The following is a 27111-nucleotide window of genomic DNA, read 5'->3' as shown; positions in this document are numbered from 1 at the left end:
AAGAAGGACCTGAGGTCAAAAGTGCTTCACATATTTCCTAGTTGTGTGACCCTGGAACAGTCATTTAACTTCTATGTGCCTCAGGTTCTTCAACTGCAAAAATGGGAAGAGTGGCACCTACCTCCCAGACTTGTTGGGAAGATCAGATGAGATAACATTTGTAAAATGCCAAGCATATAGTGTCATGGTATATAAATTCTTATTCCCTTTCTCTTAAGGAATATGCTTTCTATTTATAGGCAGAAGCTTCTAAAAGTGAAGCTGAACTCTTGACCAAGAATCATTAAGCTTTTAGAATTAGTTAAAACCACAAATTCAGAAATGTGGGGATAAATCTAACTTCCCCAAATTACTGTTTAACTTCTAAAGATCAAAAGAGTTTTGAATTTTTCTCTAGTCATTTTAAATCAGTGAAGCTTCTCTGTGAATATAAAGAAAAACTTACTGAGGTCTAGGATGCAAAAGCAAAAGGGAAGTCTCAGAAACTGGCTTAGATCTCAAGAGAGCACACTTCTACTTTAAATGTAGCTATAATAGTTTGAGGAATAAATAAAATATAAACTTTTGGCCTCTGTTGTAGCTCATTTAGTAATGTTAAGTATGAATTATAAGATTGTAATGTTTATTATATGTAATGTTTATCTTCTCAGGGAAGATGGGAGTATTTATTATTCACTGTTTATTTTATTCACTGCTTATTAATGAGTTCCCAAGATTATTTATTTATTCTAAAAATAAATAGAACAGAGTGCTTTTAGTTTAACATTTCTTTGACCACAGTATCTTTGGTCTTAAAGTTTTCTTTATGAATAAAAATTACACTTGCAGACTGCAGTGAGGAGTGGAAAGCTTAAATTTTCATTTTAAATGGAGCAACAAATAACTTTGGAAGAGATTGGCAATGTATGATTATCTTTTATTTTCTGCTGTTTGTTAGAAAATAGCTACAAAAACTGTCCCAACACAAATGTTCTAAAGCCTCAGGACACTTTAGTTATCATTATAAAACTAAGTTTTTATTTTCTATGATGTACCAGCATCATGACTAGAGCTCCAGATCTAGAATCAGGAAGATTTATGTTCAAAATTAACATGATCCTTACTAGTTATCCAAGCTATTTAATTTATACTTGGCTCAGTTTCCTCATCTGTAGAATGGGAATACAAATAGTACCTATATCTTGGGGTGGTAATGAGAATAAAAGGGGTAATATTTATAAAGTACTTTAAAAACCTCATAACACTATATAAACTCTAGCCATTAGCTATAGTGATTTTGGCGACATAGGCTTAATTTTGGGTTAGATATTCTACTGAATATTTAATATACTCATTTCTAAATGGCAACTTTGAAAAAAAGATTATTTGTATATAGAGGCTATTTGATGGGGTTTTTTTTGTTGTTGTTTTCTCACACTTATGCTAGACACAGCAAAAATATCTCAAATTTCATTGGATATATGGAGAGCAGAGAGAGGGGGAGGAGAATTGAGAATAATTATTGTTCAGATTACAAATTTTGGGGAACTGGAAGATTGATGAGACTTTTAACAGAAACACAAGTATTTGGGCTTGAATAGAAAGATGTGGCCTGCTTTGGATGTGTTCAATCTGAGACATATCTGGGACATTCCATTTTAAATGTCTAATTGGCAATTTGTTATGCACAGCCAGAGCCAGGAGAAAGATTTGGGCCAAATATAAAGGTTTTGACATCATCTTCATAGATGTGACAACACCATGAAAGCTGATGAATCACCAGGAGAAAAGAAGGGTTAGAAAAAAGCCTTTGGGAGCATCCATGTTGGCAGCCTGAAATAAATGCTGATCCAGCAAAGGAGCCTAAGAAAGAATGGTCACAATAGTACAGAGTAGTATCAGGAAGAAAAGAAGAATTTTCAAGAGAAAAATATGGTCAATAGTGTCAATTGCAATAGATAGATTAAGAAGGATTAGAACTGGGAAAAAAGAGGTTGTTATTTTGGGAGAAAACAGTTTAGGTTTAGGGATAAAGTCAAAAACCAGATTGTAAAGGGTTGAGGGGCAAGTGGACCAGATTGGGAGATGCTAGGTAACTATCTGTGCTTAGGACTGTTCTCAGAGTCTTTCCAGTTTGGATAGGATCTATTAGAACTTACATTTTGCTAGCATTTTCTTCAATGCCTATGAGTAGCCTCTACCACAAATTAGAGATGGAAAATTAGGATTTTTGTCATGGTAGAACTTTTTTGGATGAGAAGACTTCAGCATTCTCTACATGGATGTAGTAGCTATCATCAAGAATTTGAAGGACTGTCACATGGAGGAGGAATTAGATTACAGTTATCTCTTCCACATCACAACTTTCCCTATCACAGGTCAGCATGAGAAATTGGGAATTTAGGGGGAGTTTTATGGAAGGTGCACATGACACACAAAGACCAAACAGTGACACAGAGCTTATGACCAAATATTTAACCAAATTTTACAATAAGGTATTGTAAACATAAAAGAAAAAGAAAAACTTTAGACTTCTTTCTTCTCTGGTACAGAGGGAGGGCAAAATGTAGATTTTCCACATCATGGGGATGCTGTACCCCAAACCCTCCTAAAGTAGAAGAGAGAGCTGTAGTTCATTTGACTTCTGTGGGCAGAATCATAGAAATTCCAATTTGTATTTGATGTTAAAAATTTTTTTTTTCCTAAAAATTGAGATGTCTTAACATGAAGCAGACCTAGAAAGGTGGTTGGTTGGTTCCCCTTTTTGAAAATCTTGAGAAAGAAGCTTTTTCTTCTCTTTTTGGATATTTTAATAATGGGGATTTCTTTTGTTTATGAGTTGGACCAGGTAACTGCTGAGGTTCCTTAAATTCAGTGATACTGTGATTTATGGGAGGATTTGGACAAAAATCCCACAAGATGAGGTGTAGATGGAGGGATTGCTATTTGTGCTTTAGGGGAAGAGCTCACATTGATGAAATTATAAGTACATTGAAGTCTGGAATCATAGTGTAAGAACTAAAAGCTCAACTCACCCATCTCATTGTATGTAGTTGAGAAGATGGAGAGAGGTAGAGTTGAAATTGCATGCTTCTATTAACATATAATTCTGTGCTCAGTTATACACTGATTTTATTTTTGAGTCTCCAGGATGTTTACAAACACATTGCTTTTATGCCATATGTCATATTTCAACATATCTCTCTCTATGATTTATGAAGGTCATTTAAAACATGATGTTGCGTAAAAATACTGAACTAAATGCTAGGAATCCTGAATCCCAGCTCTGACACTTAGCTGGATAACTATCGGCACCTCACTGAACCCTCTCTATAGCTCAGTTTCTTAATTTTTAAGTGGAAACAATAATATTTGCATAAGGTTTGGTTTTAAATGTTAGGCAAATCTTAAAGTGCTATATAAATGAATTGTTATTTTAAGTAACAAAACTTTCTGCTCCAAGGATGTGTTAATTGGAAGTGTCTGTCTCCACATAAAGAAGTAACATTTTACACTAGACACACCACACCTTCTCTTAAGAGTTGAAGTTTTGCGCTCTTCTGACTTGTAATCTATGGTCTATATAATTAGAATATGTAGAAATACCTAAAACTTCTTATTGCTTAACATAGTCTGTATTTGGGCTTTTATATCATGATTTTCCTCTAACAAACTTTGTATCCACTTAATGCAAATGTTGGGGTTGATGGTGCTTAATTATCCAGTGCTGGTTAAATTTTGAAACTTAACTAAATTTTAGACAACCTTGAACTCAAGCTGGTGGGTGATTTATGCCTGTTTAAAAGCTGAATGTGTGTGAGAGGGACACTGAAAACAAGTCCAGGGAAGGAGAATGCATATTGGAAATTTTCTTACTCCTTGGTTTTTAAATAACTTTGAGGCTGAAATATTCAGTGCATGAAACAATTCTTTAAACTTTCAACATGATTATGAATGTGCATCAATTGCTGGTATCCATATCAACTGAAAAACAGTGGTGGGTGGGTGTGTACGTGTGTGTTCTATGACGTGTCTGTTATGCCTTCCTCCCCCAACTGCAGATTGTTATCATAGAATTGAAATTGGAATGAACCTTTAGTCTAATCCTTGCCCAAACAAAATTCTTCTATGAATAGAGCTGCCTGAGAAGTGGTCACCTAATCTTCAGTTGAAGACCTATGATAAGGAAGGAAAACTCAATCTACTTGGGGTCAGCTCTCATTTTCTTTACATGAAGTGTAAGTTTCTCTTTACAACCTCTACCCTGTGTTTCTAGTTTTACTCTCAGGAACCCAATGGTACAAGTCTTATCCCTTCTGAACATGCTCTTATATTCTGCAAGATGGACTTTCATATTCAAATAAAACTTTTTTTAAAATTAGGGACTCAGGAAACTTCCAGAGCAAAATCTAGTTTTAAAATGCATAGACACTTTTTTTCAAAATTGGTCTGGATTTCTTATTAGGATGTAAGGGCATCTCAGCAAAGATATCTCTAGGAGGATGTATATTTTTGCATCTCTCACAAATTATTTATTAGAACCCTCATAACATATTGTAAAATATCTTTTGCTGATCTGCATGTGATAGAATGAAAATGTTACTTCAAATGTTCACAAAGTCTAGTCCTTAAGTTTTTATATAGAAATCAGATTTCTTTTTGCTAATCGGTATCATTTAAGGTTACTAGAGGATTTACTTTGGAATGATAATAGTTCATTTATATTCATCTGTAATTCCAACTAAAATTTACTTTGTACAAATTATTTTCATATGTCATGAACTTCTATTATTATGACTTTTCCCTCAATGTTTTCTAGTTTTCCAGTGTTCTATGAGAATAGAACGGAACAGAACACAATATTTAAATGTGTCCCGTCAGGAGAGAAAACAGTGAAACTTCACCTCCTTAGTCCTGGATACTGGCCTCCCTCAATATCGCTTATGGTCACATTAACTTTTGGCTTCCATATCATGCTGTTGACTCATTAAGCCTTCAGTCCACTAAAACAGTTTGATTTTATTCAGTTGAACTCATGTCTACATTACCCCAAGCATTTTGTTTTTGTGCTCTTGATTTTTTTTGCCCCAAGTGTAAGACTAGACATTTATCCTTATCATATTTTGTCTTATTTGATTTAACTCAGTTTTTCAGCCTGTCCAGATCTTCTTGTATCTTTACTCCATCATCAAATTAACCATATGCATAAGTATTATATCATCTAGTCAGGGTTTCTTAAACTTTTTCTAGTCACAATTCCCTTTTGCCCAAGAAATTTTTGCGCGACTCCAGGTATATAGGTATACAAAATAGGTATACAGATCAATGATTTACTGATAGTAAATCATAATTTCACAGCCCTCAATTCAGTTAAGCCAGTTTAAGAAATATTGGTCTAAGTGGTTTAATGAATGGAGTACCAGGCCTGATTTCAGCAAGTTTGGTTTTTTGTTTATTCATTTGTTTCAATTATGTCTGATTCTTCATGACCCCATTTCTTGGCAGAGATACTAAAATGGTTTGCCATTTCCTTCTCCAGCTCATTTTACAGATAAGGAAACTGAGGTAAATAGGGTTAAGTGATGGGGTAACACAGCAAATAAAAGTGTCTTGGCATAGTCTGACTTGCACCCTAGATAAAGGGCAAGTAGATTTCAGAATTATTTAGAGGAAAGATTAGTAGAATTTTATGAATTAAAATATTAATGGAAAGTCAGTTCATGGGGCCTGGGAAGTGCTTAAAAATTATTTACTTCTACAAACATAAAGGAAAACAATTCCAATAAGGAATTAAAATGGAATTTGTTTAAAGCATAGTGAACTCACCAACCAGTTCAGAATTTAAAAAGAACCAAAACTCAGAGTGAACTGAATCTTCTGAAGGAAACTTAAAGACATTTAAAAAAAGGAGTCTTTGGGTTCTTTGTTGTTGTTTTGGATTCAGGATATTTTGAGAGAAAAGAGTATAGGATCATTTCATGGGATACATGAGAGGATCATAATTGACAGTTGTGAGAAAGTAGAACTTCAGCTTTTTTGTTTTTGCTTCATTTTCCATGACAAGGAAAACAATTTTTGAACTGGAAGTGACAGAATAGAAATGACTTAAAAGGAATTGTTACTCAGTCAAGGAGATAGTAAGACATTACTTAGTTTCCTTTGTTCAATGCAACATGGCCCTAATGAATTAGGTCCTCAGGTCTTGAAAGAATAGGCAGATGTGATTGCTGAGCCCCTGCCAATGAGATTTGAAAAATCATATAAAATAAGAGAGATTGCCATAAGGTTAAAGATATGCAATATTTTCTTTATTTTTCTTTTCTTTTTAATTTAATTTTAATATTCATTTAAAAAAATTCTCTCCAAAAAATTCAGTTCCAAATTCTCTCCTTCCTGTACCTCTTCCACTTTAGAAAGCAAGCAATAAGATATCAGTTATCCTTGTGAGGTCATATAAAACATTTTATGTTAGCTTATATTGCAAAAAAAAAAAAAAAAAAAAATTAAAGGCACAAGAGTGCCTTATACTGCACTGAGAGTTCAGTTCATCAATTTTCTCCAGAGGTGAAAAGCATGTTTCTTTATGAGTCCTTTAGAGTCGTCTTCGATCATTGTCTTGATCAGAGTAGCTGAATCTTTAATGATTGATCATCTGTCTTGATTTTTCATAAAGGGAAAAGAACACTCTGCACACTGTAAACCATTTAGTTTCATTCCTAGGAAGATTTTTTAAGAGATCATTAAAGAAATAGTTGGCAGTAGTAGCCAAAAAAAAAAAACAAAAACAAAAAACAGTATGGAGTCATCAAGGATAGATTCCCAATGAAGATAGAAAGGTGATGGATGGAAGGTGCAAAATGAGTTATACTTTTTTAGACATGGCCTAAATTTGTGCATTTGCTTGGAATTATTTATTTATTTATTAAATTTGGGAGGTAAAGATATCAGAAAAACTGTGAAAAGGGTCATTGAAGCACTTTAAAATGATTTTTAAATACAAGAGAGGAGAGAATAAAAATTCAGAGGGAGACACAGGCAACAGGCTATCTATGAAAGCCACAGTTTGAATTTATTATGCTTTTTTAAAAGCAAGCTATTTGTTTTAGAGATTTACAGTTTCAGAGTCATTTTCTCTTCTTTGAATACAGAATGATATGATAATTGTTTTCTTCCCAGTTTTCTCACTTTATTTCCCTACCCTCACCCCCACTTTGTGGTACAGTAATATGGGCCTCCTTGCTTTATCTCCCACAAAACATTCCATCTTCTTACTCAGTCAAGGTTTCCACTGGCCACCCCCCAATACCTGGAATGTTTTCCCTTTCTGTCTTTAAATTCTGACTTCCTTTAAATCTCAGGTGGAATCTCACCTTCCCTGATCCCTTTGTTGTTTAGTGTCTACTCTGAAAATTCCCTGTATTTTGCTATCTATATCATATTTGTCCATGGTTAAACGTTTGTATGTTGACTCCTCCCATTAGAATGTGAGTTCCTCAAAGGTAGAGGCTGATTTTTTTTTTTTTTATTGCTTTTTATTTTGTAACTTAGCATTTAACAATGGGCCTGGTACATGGTAAGCATTTAATAAATGCTTATTGAGAGAGACAGAGTATGGGAAGGAAAAGAAAGAGAAAATGGAACCAGGATTTTCCAATCCTGGAGAATTTAGCCCAGCAAATGACATCAGCAATTTTGTATGTAATATCAGCAGGGGCAGCTTTGGAGACAGAGAGGATTTCCAGTTGAGAAATGATTCAAGGAGCATAAGTGGCCTTGACTAAACACATTTCCAGTCTGTTCCTTCTGCCACTGGTGACAGGATAAGCAGGGAAGGGATATAGCCCAGGTAGATGATGGCCAGGCAATTCCTTATTTCATACTTGTTTCTCCTATTTAAATGTCATTTGTTTTGAGAGAAGTCATGTCAAGAAAAATAATTTCCTTTTTTGGACAAGATTACTAAACTGATAATAATAATAGTTAACCTTTTTACAACTCCTGTTATAAATAAGGTACTATGTTAAGGTCTTTACAGATAATTGATTTGTTCCTTACAATGACGCTTTGAAGTAGGTGCTTTTATCACCCCCATTTTACAAATAAGGAAACCTGAAACTAGAGGTTAAGTAGTAGCTCTTCCTGACTCTTGGCAGATTGCTTTATTCATTGCATCACATTGCTACCAGCTCACAGATGAATGGAGTGCTGTTACCTAGATTTCAGCAAAGGTTTTGGTAGCGAATCTCTGCTATTCTTATAGAGAACATGAAGAGACTATAGAAAAGATAGAAATATAGTTAAATAAATTCAGAACTGACCAGATTCAGAAAAGCTGCCTCTATGTGTAATGAATAATTCCTGGTCAATATGGCTAGAGTGGATGTCTCCAATGAAGTGCCCTCAGGTTCTATTATCAAATCTTGGGCCCTGTAATGTTTCAATCAATGCTTTGAATAAAATTGATAGCATGCTTTTCAGGTTTGCACATGGCACAAAGTCGGAAGTGATACATTGGAGGATAGTTAGAATTCAGCTTTGGACCAAAGATAATTCAGTAGGGATAAAAGTAAATTTAAAATGCAAAAAAAAAAAAAAAGAAAAATAGATTTCACTTGTACCAAATGAGGGACACATGATTAGGCAGCGATTGTTTTAAAAAAGATCTGAGAGTTTTAAATCACCACAGAATCAAAATGAGCCAGTAGTATGATATGGCTTCCATTAAGAAATATTAATGCAGTGTTGGGCTGCAATAAGAAATGCATAGTTTCTAGGAACTGGGTGACAGTGTTTTGTATTCTGCTCTCATCCCAACTCATCTACAGTATTGTTTAGTTTTGAGCACCACTCTTTAGGGAGGATATTAGTAAATTGGAGAATGTTTAAAGGAGGGCAGCCAGGATAGTAAAGAGCCTTGAATTTACATCACTGGAGAATCATTTGTGTAAGAAATAGGCATGGTTAGTCTGAGAAGATATTGGGATGTGATAACTATTACAAGTATTTGAAGGGCTGGAGGAGGGATTAGATTTTGTTCTCTTTGGCCACAGGGAACAGAATCAGAAACAATGGGTGGAAATTGCTCAGGCCAATTTTAATTTTACCTTGGACAAACTTCCTGACTTGGAGACTTATTCAGAAGTGCCCTGGGCTCAGCAGGAGATGGTAGGTCTCCCTTCCTTTCAAGTGTTCAAGAAGAGGTTGGATGATCACTTCTCAAATGTGTCATTATGATGTTATTTTCTGGATCTAATGAATGACCGCTTCTATCTAAGTCCCTTCTATCCCTCAAATTTTGTGGTTCTTTGAAATCATGTATCTATCAAAATATTATAGTATTATTCTTGACCTGAAGAAATAAGTCAGTTTCATCTTTGCATTATTATAACTCATTTTAAACCTGCTCTCACAGAATAAAATTCTGTTCACATAAATTGTTACATTTATTTATAATTATTTCTAAAGATTAACTCTATAAGATATAATTATGTTTACAAACTGGAGACTTCTGTATCTGGTAAATGATAGCCTATTTAATCTCTAAAATAATGCTTCTTATGAATGGTTAAAGTAAGATGAACCTATACTTTAAAATTAAATGTTCCTCTTATGAAAGAAATAATTTTCTCAGAACAGCCATACATAATTGTTGCATTGGAAAGCCAAGAAAAGATATCATTGCCCTTTTTAAGTGTTTGAGGTGTTTATTACCAACTAAGTTAAATTAACATGACAAGTGCCAGGGTCTGAAAAGACATTTGCATTCAACAAGAATATTTTTTGTGGTACCTTAGCCTGTTCCAGTTGAATTTCTCACTTTAGTAACATACTGGTAGGGGATATGTTATATTTGTCAGTATAGGGTATACAAACAGCAGCCTAGGTGGTGAGAGACTACCCCTGAGCTCTCAGACTTCTCTCTGTGATGAGAAACTGGCAGATGTTGGAAGATTGGGTGTTAGATATACTCTATTGGGGCTCAAGCACCAGAAGTTGAACATCATTCTTGTAAATCCTGAGTGCTCAGGTTGTGTTTATATTCATTTATTTGCTTGGGGATTTTGAAATTATGCCAGAAAATGTTCTTCCTTTTCCCTGCTGATTTTTGCATATTTAAATTTGTAATGCAAGATAATTTAGTCACATGGTAGAAACAGGAGCTAAAGAACACCACAAAATTCCTAGGCATTTAATTAATAATCAATGATTCTTTTATGATGAATTTTATGTGATATTACATCAAAAATGTAGATATTCTTGGGCATGTATAATAACATAACACAGTGAATATATATGTATATAAATGTGTGTGTGCGTGTGTGTGTGTGTGTGTGTGTGTGTGTGTAATATAGAACAACATAGTTTTTTTGTGACCATTTGAGGGAGGAATGGAAGAAGGTAGGTCTCCAAACTTGTGATTTCATTGGTGTGGTGTACTCTTGGTTGCAATAACTCCCTCTACTTTTGCAGATATGTTATTTATTAGTGTAAAGAACTCGGCAAACTTTCTGGGCCAAATGAAAGAACCTCCTCCGAGACATATTCTCAATCACTTGGCCACTATAAAGCTGAAAGCCAGTTTCCCTTCTGCAGAGACTTTGACTATCAACTGGCCTCCAGGTGTTTAGTCCTACCATGAATCAGCAGCACCATTCCCCAAGTTTGGGCTCCCTCTTTCTTCTCTGACCTATACCTGGTTTTGCTTCACCCAGAAGAACAAAACCAAACATGGGTTTTTGGTGTTACTTTCCTCTGAACCAAAGTGCAACTCTTCTCAGTTTGTTTGTTTTATTTTTAATTCCCATGAGTAAAATTGACTTCCTTGCCTTTCTTTCTGTTGATTGCCTTTTTGTGCTGTTTCCTTACTCAGTATTTTGGAATTCTGAAACTTGGACCCCTGCTGATTAGGAAGCTGTTAAATTTTCAGTGAGAGTTTATTTCTTGAATTGGCAAACACTAAAAAATAGGAACTTGTTTTTGTTTTTGTTTTTATTTTGTTGTTGTTTTTTCTTTTTTTATGTTAAACATGGTAAAAAATATATTACATGCAATATATGAATGCATAGTTATACAATTATCTTGCTACACAAGAAAAATCAAATCAAAAAGGGAAAAATGAGAAAAAATGTAACAATGTCAGTTTTTTTTTTCTTTTATTGATTTTCTAGATTTAAGAAAAATTGGAGAAAATGTTAGCTCTGTAAATTAAATTTTTCTTCTGAGAAATGGTTGTTATCCATCGCTACTTAACCTTCACAAAGTTAGTCTGCAATTTCATTTTAGCTGAAGCATTGAAGGTTTATATGACTTTTACTCACAGTCACCCTGATATTATGAATTAGAGACAGGTCTTGGACCTAGGCTTTCTGGATCGGAAGGCTGATCCTTACTTCTGCTATTTTACAGGGAGCTCTCTCCCTCAGTTGCAGTGCTCTCGCCATCCTTGTTAATTTATATGTAATTTCTCTATTGTTATTGTTTATACGAGTTGTATTTCAGGGTATAATGGGAGCATATAAGCTCCCTGAAGGAGAAATTTATTTTTCTTTTTGTTTTTATATCTTCAGTAATACCTTATTTTAGTTAGGTGCTCTAATAAATGTTTATTGAATTGAATTACCCTGTGGTGCCAATTAATCAGATTTTTACGAATTCATAGCTTTACTTTGGCTTTCACTGAGCTGAATTTACTTCTGCAGTCGATTTTGAAGAGCTACTAAGTTGGTTTTTATTGATTTGGTGTAGTGTTATACATAAACCTTAAATTTCATTGTAGCTAGCAAAAAAATTACTCCTGTTGTTAGGACTAAGATCATTTTGTTAAAAGTAATTTTTTTCCTCTATGATTAGATGACTTGCTAAGTATAATCTTTCAGTGTAGATGTATGGCTTTTCTATGCCACTTAAACTTTTTTAATAATGTGATTATTTAGTCCTACTTTGTATCAGCCTTGCAGATAAGTGCTCACCTACTTGTCAAGATTCAAGATAGTTATCATAGTTTCTGTTTGCTCACTTTTAAAGTAGGGATTTTAATGTACACATTGTGTATAATGTAGGGTGATTGAGGTCCAGCAAGATATATGGAAATGTTTTATGAACCACAAAGTACTGAAATTGGAAGGGCATTCTAGGATGCCATATCCATTTTGGTTAAGAGATATTTGGCAGTCATTTCTACTAGCTACCCTAGAGCTTACATAAAACACTCCCATTTCCAGAAAGGGAAGATTTGCAAGATGATGTTAATAGAGTGTCATTGATTACAAGTATTATAAATACAAGAAAGAATTTGGCAAGCTACTTGAACTTTCATAGGCTAATTATGAAAACTCAGGCAGGCACAATTTGAAAATCTAGCTACAAGACTACATTACGTAGTTACTGGTATTCTGTTTTAAACCTTTAAAGTTTATTTACAAGTATATTTTTACCCACCTCTTCTTTATCTTCTTCATTTGGAATGCAGCTCCAGAGGTAGGATATGATATGTGTCAAGCAGGAAATAACAATTTTATCATGATGAAGAAGTGAAGAACAACATGAATGATCAGCTAGACCTTTTAGGGGAATTTTATGTGAACAATGTATAATTAGGATTCAGGCAGGACACTAAAACAATCTGCCTACTTGGCGGGGAGGGAGGAATGTGCCATGAGATTTTAATGATTCTAGGTGTTGAACAAATCTGGTTTTTGTCTTAGTTGAAAGATGACTTCATCACATGTTGTTTTAATAGCATGTTGGAAATAGCGGTTCATCCAGGCAGAAGAATTCATGCTGGCTAGGGACAGATGATCCAATAGAGAGTCTGCTGACTTACATTCCTGGAGGCTTCATTCTGCCACTTGCTAATTGTATGACCTTTGATAAATAACACACTTCATCTTTTGGGGACTTACTTTTCTTGTCTGTAATATGAAGGACTCGAAATGTGTTATCTTTAACTTTTATATATGGGGAAAGTAGAAATACTTTTATATATGAGAAATGTATAAATACTTTTTAACAAGTATTTATGCTGTATGTGAGGGATTGTTTTAAGTGTTTTACAAATATTATTTCATGATTTTCCTAACAACCCTGGGAGATAAGTACTATTATTCCTCTATTACAGTTTAAAAACCTGAGACAGAGGTGAAATGACTTGCCCAGGCACACAGCTGAAAAGTCTCCTAAATCCCAGATTAATCGCTCTGTCCATTGTACCACCTAGCTACCTCTAATTATCTAACAACATATGGACATGATAAGGATTGCCAGTAATGCTGAACTTTTCCCCCAATCTTTTCTTTTTTTAACCCACTTGTAGGGTGGCTTAGTATATATACTCTTTGGATATTAGTTAGGATTCAGATCAATTCAGTTGGTAGATCTGAAATCATGGACCAAGAAGATAGATTTTTAAGACCATTAATTTGCCAAATGCTTCACTGCTTCTTCATCTTCATGTTCGACCTCTTGATGTTCCCATGATCCTCTATATGTATGGCTTTTAATATAATCTACATCCTAGATAACTGGCCTGATGGACATTCTCTGTACTCCATGTGACATTTCCTACTTCTCTTCCTTTGCTCAAAATGTTCCTTACATCTGGATTGCTCTCCCTACTCATCTCTCCTTATTGGAACCAATAATTCCTTTCAAGACCCAACTCAAGTGCCACTCCCTTTCCTGATTGGCTTCCACTTTTTAGTGTTGTATAATTGTGTATGACTTTATGATGCCATTTGAGGTTTTCTTGGCAAAGATACTGGAGTGCTTTCCCATTTCCTTCAGCTTATTTTATAGATGAGATAATGGAGGCAAATAGAATTACAGGACTTGTCTAGGGTCACAAAATGTCTGAAACCCTATTTGAACTCAGGAAAATGTATCTTCCTGATCCCGCCCTGGGCTCTCCGTACTACCTAACTGCTAGTATATTTTGTACTTACCTATATACTTGTATCCCACCCTATCTCCTTCAAATAGAATGTAAACTCCTTGAGGGAAGGGACTATTTTTGTCTACAGAATAATGGGAAAGTTTTGGGAAAATATTTGTGGGAGATGAGAAAGAGAGGGAGGGGACTGGAGCTATGATTTCTCATTGGAAGAATTCCCACTGTCATCCAAATTCATTGCTTGCTCTAGAACCTAAAATCTTAGAATTTCCTGAGAATATTTAGAGGTCAAGTTATTTGTCCAAGGTTATACAGCTCATCTGTATCAGAGACAGAACCTGAACCCAGATATTTTTGATGCAAAGCCTGGTCCTTTATGTAATATGCTTTTCTATGTGACTATGTGAGAGTCTATTCTCAATACGCTTGGCTTGTAGTCGACGATATGTCTATTATGTGAGAGGCATCACATAATAATTAGCCAGTGCTTATCAAGCTGAATTTCAGTGTTTTAAACCGAGCCTTTGTTACTCAGTAACAAATTGAACTAGACTGAGTTTTTATATTTGATCCTAGAATCAGTCAGGAATCTTTGAAGTTTATTAATTAAGAGAGATGGATGGTCTTGGTTGTAATGTTTAGGATGGATTGTCATAGAGGGAAACTTGGGGCAGGAAAACTAATTAGAAGACTATTAGGATAATCTGAAAGAGGGGTGATTGTGGCTTGAACTAATGTCTTATCTATGTGTGGAGAGAAGGGGTCATATTCAAGAGTTGTTATAGAGATAGAAACAGCCAGATTTGTCAGTTAAGGAATATCTAGGGTGACACACAGTGAACAGTTATGAATAATGCTGAGGTTGTGAACCTTGGAGACTGGAAGGATAGGGATTTCTTTGATAGACATCACAGAGAACTTTGGAAGGAGAGAGGATTTGGAGGGGGAGGTACATAATGAGTTCAGTTTTGAATTTTTTTGAGCTCCAGGTGTCTCTGGGATATCCATTTTCAGTGCCTCATTGTTGGTCCTTCGTTCTCGAAGAGGACTATGGCTTGCATAACATGCAAGTGAATTGGTTTTAAATGGGGTGGGCTGTGTAAGGTTACCTACCTCACTTTTCCCTCCAGACAACCTGGATCCATTGGCAAGATTTAAAGACAACTGGCTTTGGCCCTGGTTATAATGGGATATCTAACCTTAGGTCATCAAAAGGTCTCAGTTTGAGGCCATTCATTTAGTGATTAAGGCTAGGTAGCAATTGAGACAAAGAATTTCTACCATGCTATCTTGGAACCCATCTAATCCAACCTCCTAATTTTATGGATGTCAACACAAGCCCATGGTATTTAGAATCATTATGTACTAATTTTCCTTATGTTTGTCTTCCTACTGTGTCACACAGCACTTATTTAATTAAATATGGTTACTGGAAGGGAGGAAAGGAGGAAGGAAAGAAGAAAGCAAGGAAGGAAAGAAAGGAGCAAGGAAGGGAAGGAGGTAGACATAAATTTATTAGGCTGTTACATTACTATGTGCTAGGCACTGGGCCAAGCATTAGGCATACAAATATAAGCAATAAATAAATGACTCCTTCACTGGAGAATTTTTTCTTTTTATGGGAGCTGAAAAGCAGGAAAGAAATGAAGGTGTGATTTTGAAATCTAGAAAGTCAAGTACAAGAGGAGGACCATGAAGGCAGACCCCAGTCTAGGATCCTTCACAAAATGCAGGCTCCAGGAGGAGCTCACCAGTGGGAAAAGTGAGGATGGGGTTTGTGGAGAGATATTTCAGGGTGAACAGGCTGTATTAATTTAATACATGCTTCAGGGCTTATAGGTAGACATCTCATTAAGGCATTATTGCAAGTTTTCACACACCACTCTCCACCTCTGAAAACTGAAAAGGAAAATTTGTGACAAGTCCAGCTTGTTGAAGTGTTGCGGAAGCATTATCATAAGCATTATTACCAGAGAGAGTATTTTAGGGCTGGAGTTGTGTGTGTGTGTTGTTGTTGTTGTTATTGTTTTTTCTATTGTTTTGGGAAAAACCCTTCAAGAAACTAAAGCTTTTTTTTCTTTATAAAATTTCTTATAAAAAATAAAGCTTTCATTATTTCAGAACTTTTCCTGAAGCTTCTGGTGGTATGGGTGCAAAAGCCTGTGAACCAAGGAATTAATTCTCCATATGATAGACACTTTGACTAGTATTAGCAAGGCCAGTACAGTCAAGAAATCAGTGCTGTACCTTTACTGAACATTCTTTTCAACCTATGTCTAGACAAATTTCCTTTTCTTAACTATTAGATGGTCTAGTAGTGTTTCATTTTATTCCACTCTGAATCTCCAAGAAACCCTAGATCAGACCTGGCTACAGCATTTGGCACTCAGTACTGGCATGGGCAACAGATGAGACAGGCCCATTGTATTCCGTTGCTTACTTTAATTTTCAGGTGGTAAGGGTATTTCAGTTTGCTTCCAGTATAGTACCTCATGGTCATTAGACAATGGCCTTTCAGGAACAGCTTGGAGAACCTCTGGGGTGGAACTTTGAGGAGGTATTTTGCTTTGTGGTTATAGGAAACAATTGAAATTATGTGCCAGAAGTGCGTAGGTGGTTCAGTGGATAGAATACCAGCCTCAGGAGGATTCAAGTTCAAATCCAGCCTCAGACACTTAACACTTACTGCTTGTGGACCCTGATTACCTCAAAAAAAAAAAAGAAAAGAAAAGAAAAAGAAACTATATATCAAATATCCTCGAAAAAGAAAGGTGACGAAGATTTGATGTTTCAGTTATTCTTACTTTACATCAGGAGACCTTGCTGGATTCTTCTGAAGAAAGGAGGCAAAATAGGAATTTAAGGTCTTTGTTCTCCCTATTCTTTCACTCCTTCAGGGGTCTGTTAATGGTGCCATCTTTTTGCTAGCTTCTTCTTAGCTTTTGGAAGACCCTTTGGAAGATTTCAAAGCATGGTATATTATAGAAACAGTATTTATTGGCCAGGGAACTAGAACTGACCTTAAAACTTAAGTGGCTTAAGCATCTAAGGTTCAAATCACAGATAGAGCTTCCTAATAAATGAAATAAATGAAAAAAACCCCACACAGAAACAGTACAAAAGTAATCAGGACCTTCTTCTTCAGAATTGACACATGATTTTTTGACTGGTATGCTAACATAGCCTGCACAGAAACAGAAAAACTGGACTGGACCAAATCTATACTGCACATTACTGAATAATATCTTTTTCATGTTATGGAAACTAGGCAATTTTTAAAATTAACTGTTATATGGATTGTAAGAATCCCATTTCATTCCATTCTCAAACCTAAATCACTGGTCCAATCTCTAAAGGATGCTGAAATCATATTAAAACTCTCCTTGATGTATTTGGTTTGGAGGATGGGGAACAGATGAAATAATAATATTCTCATTCCTGAAGGCCACATCCTGCCTAGGTGATTCCAAGATCCTCTGGGTCTAAGCTAGGAAGAGTTCATCTAGTAGGATGGAATTTTCTTTGCTGCAATCTAAAATATTGTAAATGATTTATAGCCATTCAATATATTTGGTTAGGTGGTAAGAATATTTGTAAGGCAGCAGGGAATTTACCTAAGCAAAATGAACTAGGAATGTTGAGAGAAGGACAAATCCTATGCTTATGCTTGTTGATTGAATTGTAAAAGGTTCTTAAAGAATTATTATTTTGTTAACTTCAAGGGCTTCATATTTTTAAATCCCAAGATGGTATTTAGAGGTAAAACAAATTAAATTAATTAGCAATTGCAATGCCCAGTAGTTCATCAAGCCATAAGTTCATCAAGAGTCATCAGATTCTGTGGCCCTCTTCAACAATGAGATAAACCAAATCAGTTCCAATAGAGCAGTAAAGAATTGAACCAGCTATACCCAGTGAAAGAACTCTGGGAGATGACTATGAACCACTACATAGAATTCCCAATCCCTCTATTTTTGTCTGCCTGCATTTTAGATTTCCTTCACAGGCTAATTGTATACTATTTCAAAGTCTGATTCTTTTTGTACAGCAAAATAACTGTATGGACATGTATACATATATTGTATTTAACATATTTAACATGTATTGGTCAACCTGCCATCTGGGGGAGGGAGTGGGGAAGAAGGAGGGGAAAAGTTGGAACAAAAGGTTTTGCAATTGTCAATGCTGAAAAATTACTCATGCATATAACTTGTAAATAAAAAGCTATAATAAATAAATAAATAAATAAAAATAAAAGCTGAATAATGACAAAAAAAAAAAAAAGAATCATCAGATTCAACTGTTTCATTTGGCAGATTACAAAACTGAGGCCTAGAGAGGTTAAAAATATTTTACCTAAGGTCTATGCAAGTAATTATTATAGAAGGGTAGAATGATCCTTTTTCAGGGCCTTTCATGGAGTTCAGAAGGGAGAAAACAAATCTAATATTGGCTCTGCAGCAGAATACTTTCAGCATATCTGTTCTCAGCATGAAAAAAATCAATAAAAAATCCATCCTATTTGCTAGCTAGGTCTGAGCTGATGGAGTTGTGATGAAACCTACTTGTTGGAATGTTAGGGCAAAATGCGCGCGCTGTGATTTTAAAACTATGTATTTGTGAATCCTTCTGGTCTTGATTCATTTTCCCAGTGATAATTTATTTCCTTTCCTTAGATTGAAGGTAGAAAATACAAAATAGAAATACCTAAAATCTTACTGATCATTCTCTGATAGTCTTTCCTTCCCATCCCTTTTTTTCTCTAGGAATTATTGATATATTTTGTTCGTTTTATGACCTTTATTTCTAAATATACCCCCATTCCCTGCTCTGCCTCTCAGAGAGCCAATTCTTGTAACAAAACTAAACAAAATATTTTGATAGACTTGTAGTATTTCATTTGATTCTAGAAAGCCTCACACAAAGCCTGCACCCAACAAAATTTCTTTCCCTAAAAAAAGTGGTTGTCAAGTTCTTATGGCTTCAAATGAATTTAATTTTATCATTTATATAATTTTAACTTTATCTAAACCTTCCGAGACTTTTAATGAGTCTTCTCTCCTTTAAATAAATATTTTATATAGTACTTTAAAATGCTGTAACATGTGATTAAATTTCATACTCAGAAGTTGCACCAGCAGCATTTCAGCTGGTTTTCATCTTTTTCAAAATGTTGTCCTATTTGAATGTCACATTCATGGATATGAACTTTTCTCAAAGTTTTTTAGTACTGCTTTTTTGTTTTCACCATATGGGTTACAATGGCACATAAATTGCTTATAGGAATTCTTATTCATTTAAATAAAATATAATTGGCTCTTTAAATTCAAGTAAGCTTTAATTTGATCTGCAGTCTGGTCTAGAAGAAAGAGTCTAATTATGGAAGAAATTAGTCTGTCACCACATTTTTTTTTTATCCAGGTAGATATGTAAGGATAGCTAAAGCTCTGAGGTTTGGTTACTGTAATTAAAGATGATATAATCTCCCATGAAATGAGCCAACAGACTTTTTCTCCTGAGTATTCATTATAATTAAATGATATGAAGGTTAAGTTTTCCAGGAAAATGGTAGATGAATTCAGAACTCTCTACTATATACAGTAACTTTTTTTTAGAGCTTTATATTTTAAGAAAAAATACTGAATTTTTCTTTGGGTAGGAGAAGAGTATGGAAGCAGATGAGCTAAAGAGGTAGATATTTAGTTTAGTAGACTCAGAACTGAAAACTCCACAGGGAAATGAGAATACATGTTATGCACTTAACCCAGAGACTTTTATATATAAGTGTTTAATGCTTACTTGCTACATAAATGGGATATGTAGAAGATTTTGAGGATGCAGGAAACCTTTTTCTTCCTCACATTAAAAGTGACTCATATCTATAAAAATATTTTTTTCTCTTTTGCCATCAATATATGCTGTTCTTTTCTTCAAGTTCTTTAAAAATTATGCCCAATGTTTAACATTGATTTTACCCTGCAGAACCCTGCAATTATTCAGTAAATTCTCTTGGTCCTCATCAACACTTCATAATCTTTCTGGAATAAAATGTATATACATAGTATTATGTGTTTACTGTATTTCTAGCATATATCTCTAGGTTTTCCTTTTCATTTTCTTTTCTTTAATTATTTATAAGCATGCAAACAAAAGACACATTCCATTCCCACCTCCCAAGCCACTCTACCATCATAGCATAACCCCTTTTATTTGCTGCAATGTAGCTATCTTTCTAGATTTCTCTTAACTCCTACGTTTGCGTTTCCTTGTTTCTACTCAGTAATTCTGATATCTTCATCAGGAATGCTTGAAAACCATTTATTTATAGATTCATAAATCTAGAGCTAGAAGAAACCTCACTCAGATGCTGTCTAGTCCAACTTTATCATTTTTCAGATGAGGAAACTGAGGCCTATTGCCCAAACTCATATAATAAGTATCATAGGAAAGATTTAAAGTTGGTTCCTGTGACTCTAGAGACAATGCTGTATGCTGTATAATTTGAATTATACTCTAAATATTATATTTTTCCCACCAGTAAAATTATACTTAGTTTTTAAAGAATAAGTTGTTCATAGTTTCAAGGTCTTATCATTTGCCTTTTGTAATATCATATTACAAGCTCTTTTTTCATATATGGTTGTGGCTGTTAAGTCTTGTATAATCCAGACTGGTTCTTCCTTTGTCCTTGAATTTTTTGCTTTTGGCTACTTGCAATATATATTTTTTTCTTTGATCAGGAAGCTTTGCCTTTTGGATATGCTATTCCAGAGAGTTTTCATATTAAGTTTATTTCAAAAGGTTTTCAGATTCTTTTTTTCACTTTGACCACAAATGCTACTAAATCTGGAAATTCTTCATTTGTGATTTTATGAAATATAATATCCAGGCAGAAGGATGGAAGAATCATGGTTTTCTGATTCATATATTTAACATCTATTTTCCATATGAGTTGTTTTTTGATAATAGGTACTTTATTATATTCTTAAACTCTTGATTTTTCAATTCAATTTCTCTCTAATTGTTCTTGTTATTTCATGAAGTTACTGATTTCTGTTTTGTCTAATCTTCAGGGTATTTTTTGCTTCAGTAATCTTTAGTAGTTTTATTCTAAGCTACTCTCCTTTAAATTTTTTCTTACATAACTCATTTCATTTATAATTTTATTTATTTATTGCTTTATTTTTTCCAGGTAGTTTTGTAGTCCTTGTGTTCAAGCCTTTTTATTTCTTCCTCTGGAATTCTGTTTAAAGTTTTTGTGTTACCATTTTCTTCCAGATTTTCCCTTTGGGTTATTTTTGTTCCATAATATTCCTTAGTAGCTTTTGGTTTTCTTTTCTGATGTGGTCATATCTTTAGCTTCAGGTTTTGATTTGTGACCTTATTCCGGGGCAAAGCTCTTCACCTTCTCATACACTTGGATAATGTGGTCAAAGTCCTAATATCACTTTCCTGGGTTTCTGCTTCTATTTTCCATTTCCCTTACTGTATCCATGCTCAGAGCATTAACAGGCTCCATCATCTCCTGTCAGGTCAATGGGTGGCTTTCCCTGATACAAGGTATATAGTGTATTCTTCTTACCCTCTGGCATTCCATGATGGTCTTTTCTTTCTGTGGATTCCCTAGTCAGATTACTGCCACAAATGTCTCATTTTGGGGTGCTTCTGTAAGTTTCTAGACTACTTATCTATATTGACAGGACCTTTCATAGATTTCAACTATTTCTTTGTGTAACCCTAAGCTAAATGTTGTAAACTTTAAAGCTAATTAGAGCCAACTAATATTTTAATTTTGGACTTCTTGTTGGTATTCATTTTGGTGCTTTTTCCAGACATTTGCTGAAACAAAATGATCTTTGTGATCTATCATTTTCTATTGTAATTTAAAGGTACTTCATGCTTATTATTTTTTTTATTTCTCTCCATTATTCCCTTTTACACTTTTTCTTCTCTTTGCTTCGCATTTCCCTCTTTTGAAAGAAGGTGATTGAATGATAGAGAAAGTGATCAATGCTGCTACTCTATATCTGAAGCAAACTGCCTTCACCACAATGCCCCCCATCTCTCTGCTTCTCTCAGAACCCAGGCACTGGTTTTATCATTTCTTTCCTTTTGTTTCTCCTTTAATCTTTTTGGGTATATGCTTATTAGTGTGATTTTATATATTTTGTCTCAGTTGATTCATATAAGCCCAAATGTAAACCCAAAAGAAAGTAATTCCACAGTGATACTCAAAGATGGTGGGAAAAAAGAGGAATTTAGATTCAAGAACTATATAAGTACCTGGAAGAAATGAAGCAAGAGATGCAAAAATGAAATTTTTAATGAAATAAAAGCTTTGGAGAGGGAAAAATTGTGAAGAGAATAAATAGTTTAGAGCAGAAGGATCATGTTTAGTTTTTTCTCATACATACTCTTGAATGAAATGATCAAGCCCTGTGACTGGAAAAAATTCATCACCTGAGAGCCAGCCCCATGATGATTAATCTCTGTGTCTCTCTGAAGTTAGCTAGTTTGATCCTTGTACAGTAGAATAGACTTACAATAGAATAGACTATATTACTGAGAGCCCATTATGGACCGCAGATGCTTGAAATATTTTGCCATGTCCAAAAATATTCTTTGTTCTATTAAGCTTTATATTTAATGTCACGATTTTATGTTTAATATGTCTATGAAACTTTGTGGAAATTATATTGGTGTTAGGCGCTAGTATTAGAGATGTTTAAAAAGGCCTAGTGTTCTTGTCTTTTATTCAATCTTCTTACTGTTGGAGGAAAAGAAAACCTAAACATGTTTAAAAATATATTGTTAATGTCTGCAGTGATCATTTCTGGTTTGTGTTTACAGAATATTAATAATCTCAAAATTCCATGTGTGCAGTTAAATTTTATTACAGATTTTGTCATCATTTTGGCAAGTTTTGTAAAAATCTACGTTTATAATACTTTTGATTCTTAAGAGTAATTACATGGTTTATAAAAAGTGTTTGTTTTTCCAAAGGATTCACAGTTGTATTGATTTAAGTAAAAACTTCTCTGCATTTTAAAAAACCTTATCCACATCTTCAGAAATACCTTGTTTTAAAAAATCATGACACAACTGTATAAAATATCATCTATGGCTGATTTTATAATTGAGAAGAAATAAATTATTAAATGATTAAATTTTCTCCATTAATAATCATAAAATGCAAAGAGGTATGTTGTGCTATATACTTTTGCTGCTTCTTAGTTCCATAAGAATTATCTGGTTGAAGCTGTGCACATTTTTCCATATATTTCATCATCATCCACATATTTGAAATATGCATAATAGCAGCAGTAAGTGGATGTCTGTTTCTTAGCATCATAAAACATTAGAACTCAAAGGAACCTTGGATAGCATCTGGTCCAACCCAAAATCCCCAAATATTATTTCTATAGGAATCTTATAGATTCCCTCATTGTATAGAAGGACAAACAGGACTGCAGAAGCAAGTGAGATGGCTAAAGTCAAATGGCTAGGCAGTGATATAGCTGCATGCTCAAAAGTAGATCTTCTGAATCTAAGCTCTGCCTAATATTTTCTTTACCAAATAGAAAGGAAGAAAGCCAACAACTCATTTCACTATTCCTTTTATGATTTTCACTTTCTCCCTTAATTTTACACTGTTGATTCCAAGTCTTCCATATTGAAATACATTACTTGTAGCTCCTGCAATTACATGAGTGTATTTAACTTAGGGAGGAGGAAGCAAAATTTTAAACTTAATTTATTTTGTGCCATCTTTAAATTTTAATAGTGTTCCATACAGGGTTATTCTTTGGTCTTGGATTAGGATCAGATTAATCAGTCATTTTGAAGAAGAGATTTTCTTCTAAAATTTAGTTTTATACAGATCTCTAACTACATTGTTACCTTTTTTTAAAAAAAACTCCTCTAGCAAAATATAGTAACATGTAACAGTAACAAGTAACATGAAAATGTTACAGAACTCGGATCTAGTCAATATTCATTGTAAGGGAGTATGGGGATGTGGGGAAGAGCATAGTATTAAGAGGCAGATAGCAAGACCCAAAAAAGGTAGTATGGTCCACTTGAATCCTCTAACCGGGTTTAACTTTTTTCCTTATGGTTATTGATTGTTCACTTTTTCTGTTTGTCCTCTTTTAACCATTATGATTTATTCTGTCTTACTGTTTTTAGAAGGAATTCTGGGACACCTACATAAAGGAACATCAGGCAGAAAACAGAGGAAGTAACTGGTATCCATTTTACCTTGCATTTCCATTAATCATTGGCCTTTTTGTTATCCTCATCATCATATTCATAACTTGGAGATATCTCCTAAAAAAGAAAACTCGCAGACAAACCATGTACATGAGACGGGGAGCACTGGAAGCCAGTAGTGATGGCACCCTGACAGACGGTCGAGGACCTCTCCCATCCCATCTCAGCATCACTCATTCCCCGCAAGAAGAACTCTTTGACAGCAGTGGGCTGTCCCCAGGATTTCTGGGTTATGTAGGTGGGCGCTCAGATTCTGTCTCTACACGTCTCTCTAACTGTGACCCCCCACCTACCTATGAGGAAGCCACTGGTCAGACAAACCTAAGAAGAAGTGAGACAGAACCTCATTTAGATCCACCCCCCCAGTATGATGACATCATGAACTCCAGCTCAGCCAATGCCATTGCTATGGTACCTGTCGTCACCACCATCAAGTAAAGCAGGAAAAAAAAAAGCCAACTCCATTACTCTGATTCTTTTTAAACTACTAATGGGAGAATTTTGTAGCACTTTATCACGGCATAATCATGCATTTACATAATTTATTGGACCTTCAAAGCATACCACTTCCCCCCCTCCCATATCATTTTCCTTCTTCTTCTTCTTCTTTTTTTTTTTCTTTCAGATTTTATCAGTGCTCATTTTGGCTAGTGGGGAGATAGGAACCGATACCCACAGCAGTGTTCATATGGGAGTGCATATAAATGCCAATATAATATATATATGAAGCTGCCTTTAAAAAAATCCTTCTTTCTTAGTAACCTAGAGAGGGAGACTTACCGGATGCTACTAAATGTAGCACTTAATTATATTTGCAGATTAGAAAGCCAGTAACATGTTGAATTTTGCAAGTATGAAATTATATTGGATTAACTTTCCTCAGTAACTTCCAGTTTACCTTAAAAAGGAAAATGCATGTGGTAATCTGAATTTAGACACTCTGACAGAGATAACAATAAGTGATAAAGTGCTAACAACTTTTAACTAGTAAGATAATTGGTTATTAATGACATTTCAGGGTTTGTGGTGTATTTGGTAAAGAACCAAACAGTGTTTATGTATTTTTAGATGACTTTGATCATATTTATTCATTTCATGCTTTCTTTTTTCCTTTTGCCATGAAATAATTTGTAAAGTGGATACAGACAAATATTAGAGTGACAAACTGCTCAAATTTGATTAATTCCCTCCTTACTTCCCTGTTGTCCATTAATACCACCCAAACTTTTATTCCCTTCCAGCTTGACTCTTCCCTATCCTTTTAGGAATATGATTAAGATTAAAAACTCTGAGAGAAAAATATTTTGTTACAGTCATAGGTTAGGCTACAGTCATTGCCTCAGTATTATAGGGAGGCAATTTCCCATAAAGTTAAATATAAAAGAATTAAAGCACTGTGATTTTTATATTGGTTTTCTATTGATGGAGAAAGATTGCAAAATCTGTGTAATACCAGGGGCAAATTGGAATCCAATTACAGCCTCTTTGATTGTCACTTTTCTTTTTGTGTTATGTTGGGTGGGGGGAGGTACAGGTATAACTTTTACAAAGTAGGGAGTTGATGTCATGCTCCCCCAGGCAAAATGTTTGAGAATAGAATGCAAACCTTCTCTATTGGCAGCTATGCTGTTTCCTGCAGTTAAGTGTGAGTTTCTGTATTGCACTGAAATGAAGTTGATCCACCCTGTCCACCTGAATGTTTTCATGCAGTCCCACTCCTACATTGTCAACCACTTCTCCACACCAGTCCGCACTCCTCACAAAGTCAAAGGGAATTGTCTCCTGGACAAAAGAAACCCATATTTGACATACTCGTAGACAAAAAAGACAATGGTCTGAACCAAGTGGATTGTACGTTAGTGAGAGGTTCCAGCAACAACAGTCCATTGCCCAGGAACTGTGAATCCATTATTCATAATGCTTTTACACAGTCAAGAGGGTAATACAAACTTCTTTTGACCTTGCCACCACCAAGTACTTGGTCTCATACATCTTCTACCATTTATTATTGTGCTGACATCTGGATTGTTTAGTCAGCAATTAATGTCCAAAGGCCCAAGGGAAGATTTTATAAATGACTTTAAATTCAAAAGTTACAAAACATCTCAATTATGGACCACAGCCTCAACACTAAGTACATTAGTTTTTATTTTTTTATTTTTGTGTTTTTTTGTTTTTGTTTTTGTCTCATGAACATGACTATAAATATACAGTAGATAGTTGCTTCTGCTACAAAATGAAAGGGCAGATTTATATGACCTCAGAGATTTCTTCCATTCTTAATCTATGGCCTATGTACTCTCAGTCTTTGGCATTTTTTAGAAATTAGCCATTAGGAATTTTCACTTCAAAATTTGTTTTTGTTAATGTTTGTTTTTAAATGTTCTATAGAAACTGGCCCAAAGCTCTTCTTAGATAATTAGTAGAATGCAGGGCTTGGGTTGGACCAGTAACCAGAAGAAACTGAAGGACAAGAGCCGGGTATACCATAATTAAATACAGGCCTGAATTATGTTTATTTGCAATTTTAAGTTCCTGGGCTTAATGTTACTGCTGCTTTTTATGAATATCCAAATTGCAATACTGAATGGATTTTGGCCTTTGGAAATAAAGGCCAAATCCTTAAATATATCAATCAGTGATTATATCTGTTGATCAGAGAAAACCCTATATGTGACTGATAAAAGGCAATGAGCCAGAAATGTCTGTGAAGAGACCAGAAGGGGAAAATACTAACTGTTTTGTTTAAAATTCATTTAGGATTTGGTATTTCCATCCTCATCCTGAAATGAAATCCAGTTTTATAGATTCAATTTCTTAACATTTGCAGAAGACAAAGGGGCTCATTCAATGTAGCAATATATTTTTTATGTTTATGCCTTTCCAATCTGATATTGCATTTGCCTTCAATGGTTTTTAATAAAGGTTTATTTTTGCAGAATATATTTACTACCTTTCTTAAACTAACTAAA

The 27111-nt window shown here is 34.6% G+C and overlaps 1 protein-coding gene across 1 annotated transcript in view; it reads left to right on the top strand.

Moving 5' to 3' along the window:
- Window positions 1–26703, top strand: part of PRRG1 (proline rich and Gla domain 1) — a 114437-nt gene extending 87734 nt beyond the window's left edge. Inside the window, exon 4 of the mRNA XM_003763473.4 lies at window positions 24056–26703. Within this exon, the coding sequence (XP_003763521.1) occupies window positions 24056–24577 (522 nt within the window). The 3' untranslated portion in view covers window positions 24578–26703. The remainder of the gene's footprint in view (window positions 1–24055) is intronic.
- Window positions 26704–27111: the final 408 nt, after the last annotated feature.

Source organism: Sarcophilus harrisii, chromosome 3, assembly GCF_902635505.1.
Source record: "Sarcophilus harrisii chromosome 3, mSarHar1.11, whole genome shotgun sequence".
Lineage (NCBI taxonomy): Eukaryota > Metazoa > Chordata > Mammalia > Dasyuromorphia > Dasyuridae > Sarcophilus > Sarcophilus harrisii.
This window is presented reverse-complemented; position numbering and strand designations above follow the sequence as displayed.